The sequence below is a fragment of the Camellia sinensis genome, chromosome 13, assembly GCF_055761805.1.
Source record: "Camellia sinensis isolate YWXY chromosome 13, ASM5576180v1, whole genome shotgun sequence".
NCBI lineage: Eukaryota > Viridiplantae > Streptophyta > Magnoliopsida > Ericales > Theaceae > Camellia > Camellia sinensis.
The window spans coordinates 91,286,390-91,301,458 of NC_138973.1; the positions used below are offsets into that span (position 1 = coordinate 91,286,390).

The 15,069-nt window shown below is 34.4% G+C and overlaps 1 protein-coding gene and 1 long non-coding RNA gene across 5 annotated transcripts in view; one reads left to right on the plus strand and one right to left on the minus strand.

Moving 5' to 3' along the window:
- Positions 1 to 305: 305 nt before the first annotated feature.
- LOC145805891 (uncharacterized) lies at positions 306 to 1,246 on the minus strand. Its single transcript, XR_014348130.1, has 2 exons — positions 1,003 to 1,246; positions 306 to 902 (listed from the first exon to the last, which is right to left on the minus strand). It is a non-coding gene; the product is annotated as an uncharacterized LOC145805891 (long non-coding RNA).
- Positions 1,247 to 7,910: 6,664 nt separating this feature from the next.
- Positions 7,911 to 15,069, plus strand: part of LOC114312774 (Cyclin/Brf1-like TBP-binding protein) — a 33,577-nt gene continuing 26,418 nt past the window's right edge. Inside the window, exons 1-3 of one of the 4 annotated variants that reach the window (XM_028259072.2) lie at positions 7,911 to 8,407; positions 10,784 to 10,884; positions 11,050 to 11,131. In XM_028259072.2, coding sequence (XP_028114873.2) covers positions 10,820 to 10,884; positions 11,050 to 11,131 — 147 coding nt within the window. In that variant the 5' untranslated portion in view covers positions 7,911 to 8,407; positions 10,784 to 10,819. Of the gene's footprint in view, positions 8,408 to 10,783; positions 10,885 to 11,049; positions 11,208 to 15,069 lie in introns of all 4 variants that reach the window. The other 3 variants (XM_082902836.1, XM_028259077.2, XM_082902837.1) reach the window with 3 other exon arrangements.

The following is a 15,069-nucleotide window of genomic DNA, read 5'->3' on the forward strand; positions in this document are numbered from 1 at the left end:
TATTGATTTTGACATATTTGACAAAATTCGTTACATTTATGGCATATTCGACAACTTCATTATTGATTTTGTAATTTTTGTTTTGCAATAAAGTAAAAAATTTGTAAATTACGTACATGTAATTCATAAATTCTAAATGTACAAAATGCTTGAATCAGTCGAAATATTAAAATCTTAAAATGAAAGAAGAACTATGTGATTTTAAATAAAATTCTGTAATAAACATTTTCAATGAAGTAGAGAATAAAAACTATGATAGTTGTAAATTTTGTCAAGCAAATAAAACAATTACAATATATAAAGAATTAAACAACAGAAATGATCTATTACAAATAAAAAATGTTCTATTAAATGTATGACCCCGTTTACAAATAATGAATTACCAAAGAAAAGAAAATGATCTATTACAAATAAAGAATTACAAAAAGATCTATTACAATATGTAAGTATTACATAGTCTTCATCGACCAAGTCGCGCCGGACATGTTCGCCTGTCATGACCTGTCTGCTGGCACTCACTGCAACGAGCGGTCAAACGCCTATCTGATATGTCCATCTCATTCGGAATACGAGACATAGATGCACGACCCCGTTTCACTTGTCGCAGACGCAGTACATTAGGCATTAAAGTCCACTACGGATCAGCCCAATAATCTTGATGCGGTATTGGATTGAATTTAGTTTCCCAAACCCTCATGTATACAGGAAGCCTATATACTAGATCAACGTACTCGAATGGATTGTCACCGCATTCAGACATTACAGCGAGCATATGAGAACATGGATAGTGTCGTATCTCATATTTCCCACAACTGCACGTGGGTTGATTCATCCGCACAATTTGTGTATTGCGACCTCGTCCATGGCGAAAAGATGTTTGCACCTCAAACACGCGGCGTGGCCTATAAAAAAATTGTAATAGAAACTAATGAAGTTCATGTTTTTAGGTGTAGTTAAATTGACAACATAATAACAATAATTTAATTTATATTACAAACTAACCTGTCATATGATATCAACTTGAAAGTATTTGCCCTTGCGATGCCATCCTCAATAGTTTTTTGCATCTGTCTAGGGTATTGGAACTCATTTCGTACATCTGGTTCAGCTTGGGCTCCCATCTCGTCAAAATATTTTACAAGCCGCCGAAATGTAAATTCAACCATAGCTGAGATAGGTAAGTTCCTTGCACCTTTCAAGACGCTATTGAAGCACTCTGCATCATTGCTAGTCAATACCCCCCAGCGATGTCCACCGTCATACGAAAGGGCCCACTCATCAGGATTCATCTTGTAAACCCAAGTGATGGCTTCTTGGTCAATAGCCTGTATTTGTTGTAAGTAACCATTACACTTTCGTCGTTGATAAGCACTTCCTGCTTTCCATAGAAGTTGTTTCAGCTCCTTATTTCTGAACGTAGTGTTAAAGTTACTACAAACATGTCGAAGGTAGTGCCGATGATATCCAACAAATTGGAGCGAGGGATTCAACCAATGCCGCCTCACAGCAACTAAAATACTCTCAGCTCGATCGGATATCAAAGTCACTCCCTGTCGGTCCATGACAATATGTTTCTTGATATTTGAAATGAAGAACGACCAAGACTCCAAACTCTCCTTGTCGACAACAGCAAATGCAAGCGGTAGTACTTTGCCATTGGCGGTGACAATCGTTGCTACAAGTAACACACCAGTGTATTTCCCGTACAAGAATGTACCATCTATGGTTATAACAGGCCTACAATGTCTGAATCCATCGATGACGGGTTGAAAGACCAAAAAACAAAGTGGAAGACGGGCATAATGGTTGTATTTCCAGTATATCTATGCTTCCATTGCACGATGGTGCCAGGATTAGATGTTTGTAATGCATACATGAATTTAGGCAACATCATATATGATTCATCCCAATCTCCGAATACCATTCTAATTGCCTTTGCCCTTGCATGCCACGCCTTCTTGTAATGTATAGTATAGTTCATGGACTTTTTTATGTCTTCGATGACATTCTTAATGGGCATATCAGGTTCGTTCTGCATACAACAATACCTATGAGTCAGATTATTTTGGTGTGAACACTTTAAAGACACAATTTTGGTGTGAACACTTTAAATAAACAATGTGTATATAAATGTAAACATTTATTTTGTATACTCACCGCAACTTGTCCCAAAAGATGAGAAGCAATGTAACTGGAGCTAATATTTGTGTGGTCCCTGTTCGTTCGTGGGTATAAACAATGGTGAGGACCCCTATACTGCTTTATTTCAAAAAGCCCATGTCTCTTACTAAGAGATGCACGCAACCACCATCTACAGTCGTGCTTGCAAGCACGCACCCAAACGTCTTGCTTGGAGGTTACGACTTTATACTCTCGATTATTTGTTGCATGGTACAATTTCACAGCATGTACGAGTTGCTTCTTATCAACGAAAACCATCCCTTTGTCCAACTCTGGATTTTCAGCATTCCAGATTCGGTTACGGGGAACGACATCGCGGTTACTAATGTCAAAATCACCACCCATGTGAATGTTTTCAAAGAAAGGGATTTCAGGTCTAGGTGGAATGGGGGCATTCTGAATATCAACGGGAGCGTCGACATCATCTTCTTCATCATCATCATCATCTGATTCGCCCAATAAATTTTCTTCATCACACATTTCATTCTCATCATTGTCTAGGGCGACATCAGGACCGTACATGTCACTGTCAGCAAACTCCACAAAATTAACCGTTTCAGCCATATTACCAGCAGCTTCAACTGGAGTCGTATGATGGCTATAGGTGGGCACATCTTGGGTGTTATTGTGAAATTCAGTCTCGTATCCACCATGTGAACTTGATTCTCCACCATGGCCATGAAATGTCTGTTGTGTGTAGCCAGCTGCATAACATTCATTTGATTCATACATAGGAGACTGAAATGCTGTCGTGTCAACCCCATGTGTCAGCAATGTAGTGAACGGATGTGAATCCATCTGTGTTATATTCGGAAGATTCTGTACAACCTCTTTCTGAATGTACACTTCCAAACAATTTGGTGGTTCGAATTTCCACCGATACTTAAAACGGTGTTCAACGCCTCATCGTCATTTATCGGTAATATTTTGTATTTGCTGGTTGCTTGCCACTGACGATAAGGATATCTACATTTGAAGATCAATCGGACTGTTTCCCCGTAACTTGCGACCTTGGACATAAACATCTCCTCCAAATTGCCAAGTGTGGTGCCAAGTTGCACCATATATATCCCTTTCGGCTCAGCATCATATGACACACCTTCATCGGGATCGCGAATTATGTTTCCCCCCCAGTAAAAGATAATTGGAACAGTTGCCATATACTTGCTTCAATGAAACAATAAATATTAAAATATCAACAATATACATATATCGAATTGTACTTGTAAAATAAACATTAAAATTTGCAGAAGCCACAAATAAAAGCAACCCTCTAATTTTTTATCAATTTATATTTTCCAAGGTTGAAGGAACTGTAGAGGTGAAACATTAATTCAATTTGTATTTTGTCAACTATATATTTGTGTCTCAACTTGATTATTACTGTTTATTTTCTCATTTTTTTCACTTATTTTTATTCGTATAACAGAACAGCTGAGATTTCATCTATACGTGGAGTTATAGATTGTGTCTCATTTACTTCCTATGTGAAGACTTTTATCTTTTCAACGTGAATGTTCTTTGTTGTCATTGCTCTATTGTCTTAATCTAAAAAACACATAACAAGAAGTATACTTGTTGTCTTAATTCTTTCGAATTAGTGGCGAAAAATAAAATAGGTTGAGAGATATTTAGTAGAGGGTGACGCGATTGATTTGGACAATATAAAATACAGGGTGCAAACATTGAGAGAGATTTTTTTAACTTGGTGATGTAATTGTTCAGATTTATGGAAAATATAAGTTAATTTGATTTGCTCCAACTTGTGCCATTACGGACCTTAATGACAAAGTTATTTCCTATGTGAACTAGTAACCCTCGTCCATTTTGTAGAGGGCATAGAGGCTTTCTTATAAAATTAAAACAACAAACTGATTTTGGATCATTTTGGATCGTTCTGAAAAGTAAGAAAAAAATTAAATTTATTTACTCCTTTTTTTTCTTACACATACAAAAACAAAAAAATAATTACAGAGATAATTTATAATGGCAAAAAATTAGAGATAATTAAATTGAAGTTGGTGGTTAAATGTATGGACTACATTTTGGATAGTTATCCATGTGAATCTATCGGGCCATCCGTACCAATTATTTGGTATTACAAAACACATGCTTACCCATCAAAGTGCCAATTTTTTTTTTCCCTTCTTACGTACGAAATTGCTATGGACTATTAATTAAAATAATTTATTACTCTTTTCATGCATATATGTCTGCACACCTCTATGGACAGAATAATTATGATATTTGCTTCCGCCAACCCCTAATTTTGTAAATCTATTTAAGTGGCCTTCGGTAATCTTAGGATTACTGGCCGGTCATACCTATAGTAGCGGGTTTGGGTCGTGATAGAGTGGTATCAGAGCACGAGCTATACCGTACACATGAGTCCATATAAGCTACAAGATGTCCTAGAAAGAATTAGGGGCATTACATCAGCATGTGTTAGTGTATGTGAAATTATACGACATGTCTGAAACAATTAGACATGAAATCAAATTGAGCATTGTCAAAACTATAAACGAGCTATTTGCCTATGTTTATTAGTGCTCTATTTACCTATAGCAAATGGAGAGAACAAGAAGTGATGATGTGATTGAATCCTTTGATGCCAGAATGGAAAGAATGTTAGAAGCTGTAACCGAGTCCATGAGATAACAACAGAGACACCAACTACCTCTTTCGCCTTCTTCAGTGCAAGTGGAACCGATAATTAATAACATTATCGGGTTGACTCAGAAATTTAACAAGATGAAACCTCTGACTTTTCTAGGTGTTATTGAGCCACTGAAAGTTGAAACCTGGATACTAGAAATTGAAAAATTATTTGAAGTGTTTCCATGTTGGATCATTTTGGATCGTTCTGAAAAGTAAGAAAACCTGATTTTGGATCATTTTGGATCGTTCTGAAAAGTAAGAAAAAAATTAAATTTATTTACTCCTTTTTTTTCTTACACATACAAAAACAAAAAAATAATTACAGAGATAATTTATAATGGCCAAAAATTAGAGATAATTAAATTGAAGTTGGTGGTTAAATGTATGGACTACATTTTGGATAGTTATCCATGTGAATCTATCGGGCCATCCGTACCAATTATTTGGTATTACAAAACACATGCTTACCCATCAAAGTGCCAATTTTTTTTTCCCTTCTTACGTACGAAATTGCTATGGACTATTAATTAAAATAATTTATTACTCTTTTCATGCATATATTGTAACTACTCTAAATTTATTACTCTTTTCATGCATATATTATACAAACATGAATAAACATTATTAAAACATAATGTTTAGATTTTCCTTTTCAATGGTAGTGGACAATCACAAAGTGAAAAAGGCGATAAGTCAGTTCGTTCAATACCCATTTCAAAAACTTTTTCAAATTTCCTTCAGTTTTCTCAGAAAATTTTAATTTGTACTAGAATACTATTATATGTATTACAAATTCAGCTCATTAAATGTTTTAATTATATTTTGGCTGCCTGACCCCAAATATAGTGAAATAAACCAAACAAAATTAAACCAATTTTTTTTTTTTAAAAATCAAATAGAGTCAAATTTAAATATTTTGAGAAACCAATAAAAATATTTCTTTTCAATAAAATAGAGTCAAAATTAAATATTTTGATGAACCAATAAAAATATTTCTTTTTAATAAAATAGAGTCAAAATTAAATATTTTGAGAAACCAATAAAAATATTTCTTTTTAATCAAATAGAGTCAAAATTAAATATTTCAGAGAACATGATCTTTTATTTGAGAGAACATGATCTTTTCATGGAGAGAAAATTAAATATTTTTTTAATACATGATACATTCAAAATTAAATATTTTTTTGTTTAATAATTATATTTTGTAGAAATTAGACATTAACAATTTCTGAACCATAATTTGATTCAAAAAATGTAGACATTTTGATTCACAAGCATAATTTCAAAATTCCAATTTCTGATTTCAAATTTCAAAATATAGACATTTCATAATTCCAATTCAACAATTCTCAATTACATGAATTTCGTAATATGACATTAACAATTACGAATTATATGAATTACAATTTTTACTATTTTTATTCTTAATTAAACAAAGTTACTTTTAAAACCATAATTTGAAACCCTAATTTCCTTTTAATTCCTGTTAACAAGCAAAAAAAAAAAAAAACTCACAAGCATCATTTCAAAATTTCATTTTCTGATTTCAAATTTCAAAATATACACATTTCATAATTTCAAATCAACAATTCTCAAATACATGAATTTCATAATATGACATTAACAATTATCAATTATATGAATTTCGGATTTTTTAATCGCAATTCTTAATTAAAAAAAATTACTTTTAAAACCCTAATTTCCTTTTAATTCCTCTTCACAAGCAAAAAAAAACAATTTCCAATTCAACAAATGTACGTTGGTTTATTCAATATTCAAAATATAGACATTTTGATTCACAAGCATAATTTCAAAATTCTAATTCCTGATTTCAAATTTAAAAATATAAACATTTCGTCATTTCAATTCTCAATTCTCAATTATATGAATTTCATAATATGACATTAACAATTATCAATTATATGAATTGATGATTTACGAATTTCATCATTCCAAATTTCAATTCTCAATTCTCAATTCTCAATTCTCATATTTATGATTTATTTAAAAAATTCAAAAAATTAAAAAAATTCCAAACCCGATTTATGATTCAAAAGCATTACAACCCTTAATAATGTGAACCCTAAAATGACATCCTAATTTGAACAATCCTAATAATGTGAACAATCTGATATCGAACCCTAATTTCATCACCACAACCACACTGACAAAGCATAAACATTCATAACCATATTCAATTTCATAACCACAATGATAAAAACCCTAACATTGACAGAAAAATACATTTAATAATTCCAAAAAATTCAAAAACTAACTCTGATTCCAAAAAATTCAAATACATTTAAAAACCCTAAGATTGACAGAAAAACCCTAACCCTGATTTCAAAAAATTCCAAACCCTAATTTCATAACCACAATGATAAAAACCCTAACACATTTAATAATTCACATGTAAAACCCTAACATTGACAGAAAAATACAACACATTTACAAACACAAAAACTAAATACATAAAATTAGGGTTAATGTCATACCACGGAGAGAGAGAGAGAGAGCAGAGACAGAGAGTGAGAGCAGAGACCGAGAGCGAGCTGAGATGGAGGAGGATGAGAGATGGAGAGGCTGATAGATGGAGAGGCTAAGAGATGGAGAGTGAGCTGAGAGCGAGATGGCCCTAAGTCTGAAAAACGTATTCTGAAAAACATATGCAAATGAGGAGGGGCTTCGTATATATGAGGACTTCAAAAACGCTGATTGAAAAAGCGTTTTCATTTAACTGAAATCGCTATTAGAAATAGCGTTTTTTCTGGCAAAATTTTTTTGTTAAAATCGCTATTAGCAATAGCGTTTTTTTGGCAAAAAAATTTTGTGTAAAAAGCACTGTTCTTAACAGCGTTTTCTTTGAGCAAAAAATTAACCCTAGAAGCGCTATTCGTGACAGCGACTTCTTACTCAAAGTCGCTATTTGTAATAGCAATTTTCCTGTTCATCTACTTTTGCGTTCCTAACAGTAAAAGCGCGAATAGTAAAGACGCTTTAGTTTAATTTTAAAATTCTGTCATAAATTAACTTAATTTTAAAAATACAATGTAAAAAAGGCTTATATTGAAAAAAAGCCTCGGGACCAAACGGTTCGGCCTCGATTGCCGTACAGAGACAGTCGTCCCTCTCTCCTCGGCCTCCCACAGTCCCTCCTTCGCTCCTCTCTCCCACGTTCTTCATTCTCTCTCTCAAGCCCAGACCCTCTCGGCGGCTAAGTCTCTCCCTCATTCTTCTTCTTCTTCTTCTCTCTCTCTCTCTCTAGCGCTTGGGCCCTCCCTCATCAATCTTCTTCTTTCCCCTTTTTCTTTCTCTTAATCTCAGTTTTCTGCTCTTTCCTTTCACCATCTGTGTTCTTCAACCCCCTTCTGTTGTTTTTTCCCTTTCTTTAATCTGTATTTAGCCATTTCAGTTCTAAACTCAAGTTGGGTCTGTTTGTTTTGTGAGTTGTTTCTTTTTCTTTTATTTTCTTTTCCCATCTCTATTACCTGTAATCTATCACTCAATCTCTTCCCTTGCCTAATCAACCAATCGTCACTACAAGGTTTCTCTTGCTATCTCTCCCCAGGTATTCCTCTCTCTCTCTCTCTAATATATGTATAGGTTGGCTGTAATGTATTTGTATATATTTGATGTATTATCTTTGCAATCTTAATGTTGTTTCATGTTTTGATAACAATTAGACACAGAACAATTTTAGGGTTTTCATGAAAATCAGAAATTTGTAACTTCATCGTGGTATATAGTTTTGGGGATGATGAAGGTGAAAATAGCAATTGTGGTTTAATTTGTTTACTATAAAGTTTTCTATCTGCATTTTTTTGGACCTGATGATATCCCTATTGAAGCTTGGAAGTGTTTGGGTAAAAAAGGGAGTTGCTTGATTAACTAGGTTGTTTAGCAAAATTTTGTTGACTAGAAACATGCCAGATGAGTGGAGAAAGAGTATTTTAGTGCCAATCTATAAGAATAAAGGTGATGTCCAGAATTGTAACAACTATAGAGGAATTAAGCTAATGTGTCATATAATGAAAGTGTGGGAGAGGGTGATGGAACGCCGATTGCGAGACATAACAGAGGTGTCAGAGAATCAATTTGGGTTTATGCCTGGTAGGTCAACAATGGAAGCGATTTATCTTTTGAGGAGAGTTGTAGAAAAGTATAAAGAAAAGAAAAGGGACATTCATATGGTGTTTATCGATCTTGAGAAAGCATATGATAGAGTGCCCCGAGATATAATATGGTGGGCGTTAGAGAAGAAAGGGGTGACAAAAGGCTATATTGACGTGATTAGGGACATGTATGAAGGGGTGGTGACCACTATTAGATCGCCAGCTGGAGAAACAAATGAATTTCCTATCACTGTAGGGTTACACCAAGGATCTACCTTAAGTCCTTATCTTTTTGCTTTAGTTATGGACGAGTTGACGATAAATATTCAGGATGACGTGCCATGGTGTATGTTTTTTGCAGACGATATTGTGTTAGTAGATGAGACTAGAGAAGGAGTTAACACAAAGTTGGAGATTTGGAGAAAAGCTCTTGAATCTAAAGGATTTCGGATAAGCAGAACTAAGACAGAGTACATGGAGTGTAAATTTAGTAACAGTAACAATGAAAGCAGAGGAGAAGTGAAGATTGAGAACCAAGAACTGCCTAAGAGTGAACATTTTCGTTATTTAGGGTCGATTATCACAACAGCGGGAGAGATTGATGCAGATGTGGCCCATAGGATTAAGGCGGGATGGTGTAAGTGGAGGAGTGCTTCTGGGGTATTGTGCGATAAACGAATACCCACTAGACTAAAAGGTAAGTTCTATAGAACGGCTATTAGACCAGCTATGTTGTATGGGACGGAGTGTTGGGCAACCAAGAAACAACATGTAGATAAGATGAGTGTGGCTGAGATGAGGATGCTAAGGTGGATGTGTGGTAAGACTAGACATGACAGGATTATGAATGAGTGTATTCGGGAATGGGTAGGAGTAGCACCGATAGAGGATAAGTTGAGAGAGAATCGTTTGAGATGGTTTGGTCATATTCAACGGAGACCAACAGAGGCAGTAATGAAGAGATGCGATGCTGTAACGATAGATGGAAGTGTTAGGGGACGGGGTAGGCCTAGATTAACGTTGACTAGCGTTATAAATAGAGATATGAATTTACTTAATTTGACTAATGAAATGGCCTGTGATAGGGCCGCGTGGAGAAGAAGGATTCATGTAGCCGACCCCATTTGATGGGACTTAAGGCTTGGTTTGGTTTGGTTACTTACAATTAAATTCCCCCCCCCCCCCCCCCGGCCGAAAATTTGATGTTGGCATGACACAAAAAATTGTCTTTTGACATGCACAACAAAAGTTTAAGAATATCAGCAGCAAAGTGAATGGATTTTTTTTGTACACTAAATTTGAAGGGAAAAAAAAAGGAACCGGTGGCTATGTTTTTTTGTTTTTTGTTTTTATGTAAATGTAATTATGGTGTAAGTATGACATCATGGTTTGACTTCGTCAGCCTGATTTCTTCTCAGAACCATCCAACATTTTAAAACATTTGGTGCAAACCATGGATCTTGAGAAACTAAAACCTTGGTATTAGTAACCGTTCTCACGTGAAGTTGGTTTGAATTGAAAATCAGCAATGCTAGATTTAAATTAAGAAGTTAATGATATGATACAAGATTAAATTAAATTATATTATTGCCTTTATAATAATGTGGCATCATGATCGATAATTGTTGGATACACAATGCCACTCTAAAAACAGGCCTGCAGGCACTTAGGAATATTTATTATTCATATGTAGCAATCTGTTGGAGATATAAATGATACCACTTAATTAGATTTACGTCATCATGTTTAATTATGTCCTTAAATGTTTTACACCTCTAGAGATATTTTACATTAGTAGTAGATTTTATTTTAACATGAAGTGTTTCTTTCAGTCTATTTGGTGATAGTTCACATTTTAAAAAAGGGAGATGGTTTGGTGCTCTAACTGCGGGCAAGATTGTCCCGAAGGACGTGATTATGTTACTGGCGTGGTGTAAGTATTGTATTGCTCTATTCTCATTTTCAGTTACATCTTAATGTTTTTTTTTCTCCAAAAAGCATATCAATTGTTTTGTAGCTGAGATAAACAAAAGTATTATATTGGGTATTCCTAGCTGATTCCTGAAGTCTTCTAATTATCACCACTTGTTTCTTTCAGATCTTGTGCTGTATGTGGAAGAGTTATCTATCAAGACATCTTCGCTGAAGAGCCTACTTTTGTCAAAGGCGCTGGAGGGGAGGTCTGATGCTCCTAGTTGTTATTTTCTGCTGTGCAGTCTAAATTATTTGGACGTTATAAATTTATGCATCGGATAGGTGATTACTATTTTGTAAAATAACAATAGTTGACATGATCAATTTATTACGCTCCTTTTTTTGTCAAGTCCCTTTTGAAATTTCTTCTTTTTTAATTTATAGCCGAACACATGTAAGACATTTGGAGAACACATGTCTGTCACTTAGGAGCACATAATACATATTGTAAGTTTGAAGAAAATAAATTGGGTGCCAATGATGAAAATGAAAACAATGTGAATTTACACTTATTAAAGTTTTCCTCCTATAGGCTTTTAGATTAGGAACTCTAAAGTCTAAACCTTGCAATTTGTTTATAGATAAAGCCTTTCTACATAGATATTATGACCTTTTGTTCTCACTTTGTTTCCAATTTATAGGATGTGGAAATAAATTTCTTAGTACTTTGATATAAATTATAAAAATGTATTTATTATGTAAAAAATGAAGAAATTGTTTTTATATTTATAGAAATATTTAACTTTTATATCTGTTGCATGTCCTTTCGTATTGTGTTATGATTTTTAAAAATTGCTTGTCCTCGTATGTTGTAGCCCTGTCTTCCATGTCCTTATCTGTTCTTCCTATCTTGGTAAGAACTAGGTTCCTTCTCAAGTGTCCATGTTATATAACCATTTTATTATTGCGGTGTTTATTTTTCTCTCTCTCTCTATACAAGGCCATCAAATTTTGATAATAAAATATGCGACATTTTGTTCGGATTGGTCAATGAGTTGGAACTCCGCCGGGGTTGTTAACAACTCCACCGGTCCCAAGCCTGGGTTAAGGAGGAGGGTTGTGTGTTAGCTAGTCAATATCCAACATGTAAAAAAGCTGCTCGGATCCCTTATGACAATGAAGTTCCAATATATAAGAGTAAAGGAGATATTCAGAATTACAATAACTATAGAGGAATCAAGCTAATGTGTCATGTAAGGAAAGTGTGGGAGAGGGTGATGGAACGCCAATTGCGAGATATAACAGAGGTGCCAGAGAATTAATTTAGGTTTATGCTTGGAAGGTCAACAATGGAAGCTATTTATCTTTTGAGGAGAGTAATAGAAAAGTATAGAAAAAAGAAAAGGGACATTCATGTGGTGTTTATTGACCTTGAGAAAGTATATGATAGAGTATCTTGGGATATAATATGGTCGGTGTTAGAGAAGAAATGGGTGACAAAAGGTTACATTGATGTGATTAGGGACATGCATGAAGGGGTGGTGACCACTATTAGATCGCCTGTTGGAGAGACAAATGAATTTCCTATCACTGTAGGATTACACCAAGGATCTATCTTAATTTCTTATCTTTTTGCTTTAGTTATGGATGAGTTGACGAGAAATATTCAGAATGATGTGCCATGGTGTATGCTTTTTGCAGACGATATTGTGCTAGTGGATGAGATTAGAGGAGTTAACACAAAGTTGGAAATTTGGAGAAAAACTATTGAATCTAAAAGATTCCGGATAAGCAGCATTAAGACAGACTACATGGAGTGTAAATTTAGTAACAGTAACAATGCAAGTAGAGGAGAAGTGAAGATTAAGAATAAAAAACTGCTTAAGAGTGAATATTTTCGTTATTTAGGATCGATTATCACAACAGCGGGGGAGATTGATGTGGATGTGGTGCATAGGATTAAGACGGGATGGTGTTAGTGAAGAAGTGCGTCTGGGGTATTGTGCAATAAACGAATACCTACTAGACTAAAATGTAAGTTCTATAGAACGGCTATTAGACCAGCGATGTTGTATGGAATGGAGTGTTGGGCAACCAAGAAACAACATGTCGATAAGATGAGTGTGTCTAAGATGAGGATGTTCAAGTGGATGTGTGGTAAGACTAGACAAGACAGAATTAGGAACGAGTATATTCGGGAATGGGTATGAGTAGCACCGATAGAAGATAAGTTGAGAGAGAATCGATTGAGATGGTTTGATCACATTTAACGGAGACCAATAGAGGCAGTAGTGAAGAGATGCGATGCTGTAATGGTAGATGTGAGTGTTAGGGGACGAGGTAGGCCTAGATTAACGTTGGCTAGCATTGTAAATAGAGATATGGATTTCCTTAATTTAACTAACGAAATAGCCTTTGACAGGGCCGCATGGAGAAGAAGGATTGATGTAACTGACCCCATTTGATGAGACTTAAGGCTTGGCTTGGTCAATGAGTTGGTAGAGTTTGACTAGACTAAACTTTACATTTTATAAATTTTTGTCTTGTCAAACTAAGAATAATTGGCATGGTTATATTTTCAATTTATATGAGCAGAGATTTGTGGATAAATACTATCTATGTTGGTGACAAAGATTGGAATTCCATTAAATAGTATCTTTCCTTTAATAGAAGAAAAAGGGTTGCAATGTAGACATGATTTGTCATGACCCAAACCCGCTCCTAAAAGTTTGGTTCATAACCGGCTAGTAATCACACGATTACCTATGGCCTCATACAGAAAACAAATGTTTTTAATAATGGGGCTTTAAGTGGGAGCAAATAGTATAACTAACGTCTATTGAGCAATGCTTCAATGATCAGGATAAACTCTCATATATATATATATATATATATATCATGATTTCCAAACATAATGTATGTATGCATAGGAGTCTTCAACATTAAGTTTTCATATTCACAAACCCATTTAACAAAAACCAAACAGAAGACTTAACATGAAACATAACACCAAAAAGACAAAAGCTCCATCTTGGAGGCTTGGCATGACAGGTCCACGTAGACAATTTTTGAGGCTGACTCTAAGGCTGATCTCCCTGCTGATCACCTATATACATATAAAATAGGGAGTGAGCGAAGCTCAATGAGTAATAACAATGCAAAGGGTTAATAAATGAGTTTGAACCAAATAAAGTATTTAACATAAAACAGTAAGTTTTCAGAAATAAAAACGATCAATAGTTTTCTTCATATTCGAATTTGACAATCGGTCTTGGGTCCAACATGATACGGAACGACCTCAGGTCGAATCATACAAAACGATTTTGGGTCCAATTATACAAGACAGCCTCGGGCCCAAACATACAAAACAACCTCGGGCCTAACAAATTACAGAACGGCCTCGGGCCCAACATATTATAGAACGGCCTCAGGCCCAATTATATTACAAAACGGCCTTGGGTCCAATTATATTACAAAACGGCCTCGGTCCTAACATATATGAGAGTTTATCCTGATCATTAAGCTCAATTAAGCTTACAACTTAAAACCCTAGATCAATTAGGTGTTTAATCTTCATTTTAATCCTTGAATTCAAACAAATAATGAGTTAATTCCATGAGTTTTAGTTGAATTTCACATACCTTGAGTCAATTTCTTGAGTTTTACTTCAATTCCTCTATTTCTCTTCCAAGTTCCCTAGCTTTTCTTTTGTCCCTCTCTTGAACTCTCTCCCTTTCTCTCTTTGTTTAGCTCTAGCACATTTTGGTTGTGTTCCTAAGGCTCTTCACCAAGTCAATATATATATATATATAAGGCTCCTTAATTAACTTTACTTAGATTAGATTAATTATTGATTAGGCTTAATCACGCAAAACTTAAGTTAAACAATCTAAAATTTAGTTTAATTGATTTAAATCTAATTAATTTATTATGAATCAATTTTTTTTTTATCAAACTTCTCATTAGGCTCTAAAAATTATACTGAGTACAAATAATTAATCAATTTTGGTTTCTAATACCTCTAAGGTTTCAATTTTCAGTTCAAAGTTGAAATCACAATAAGTTTGCCTACAAACAATAGATATAGGTCCAAAACTATATGAATTACATAATAATTAAACACATAACCACATGTCTAATTAAAGAATTATAGTATAATACGGGATAGGGTTATCACATGATTAGTCACATATTCACATTATTA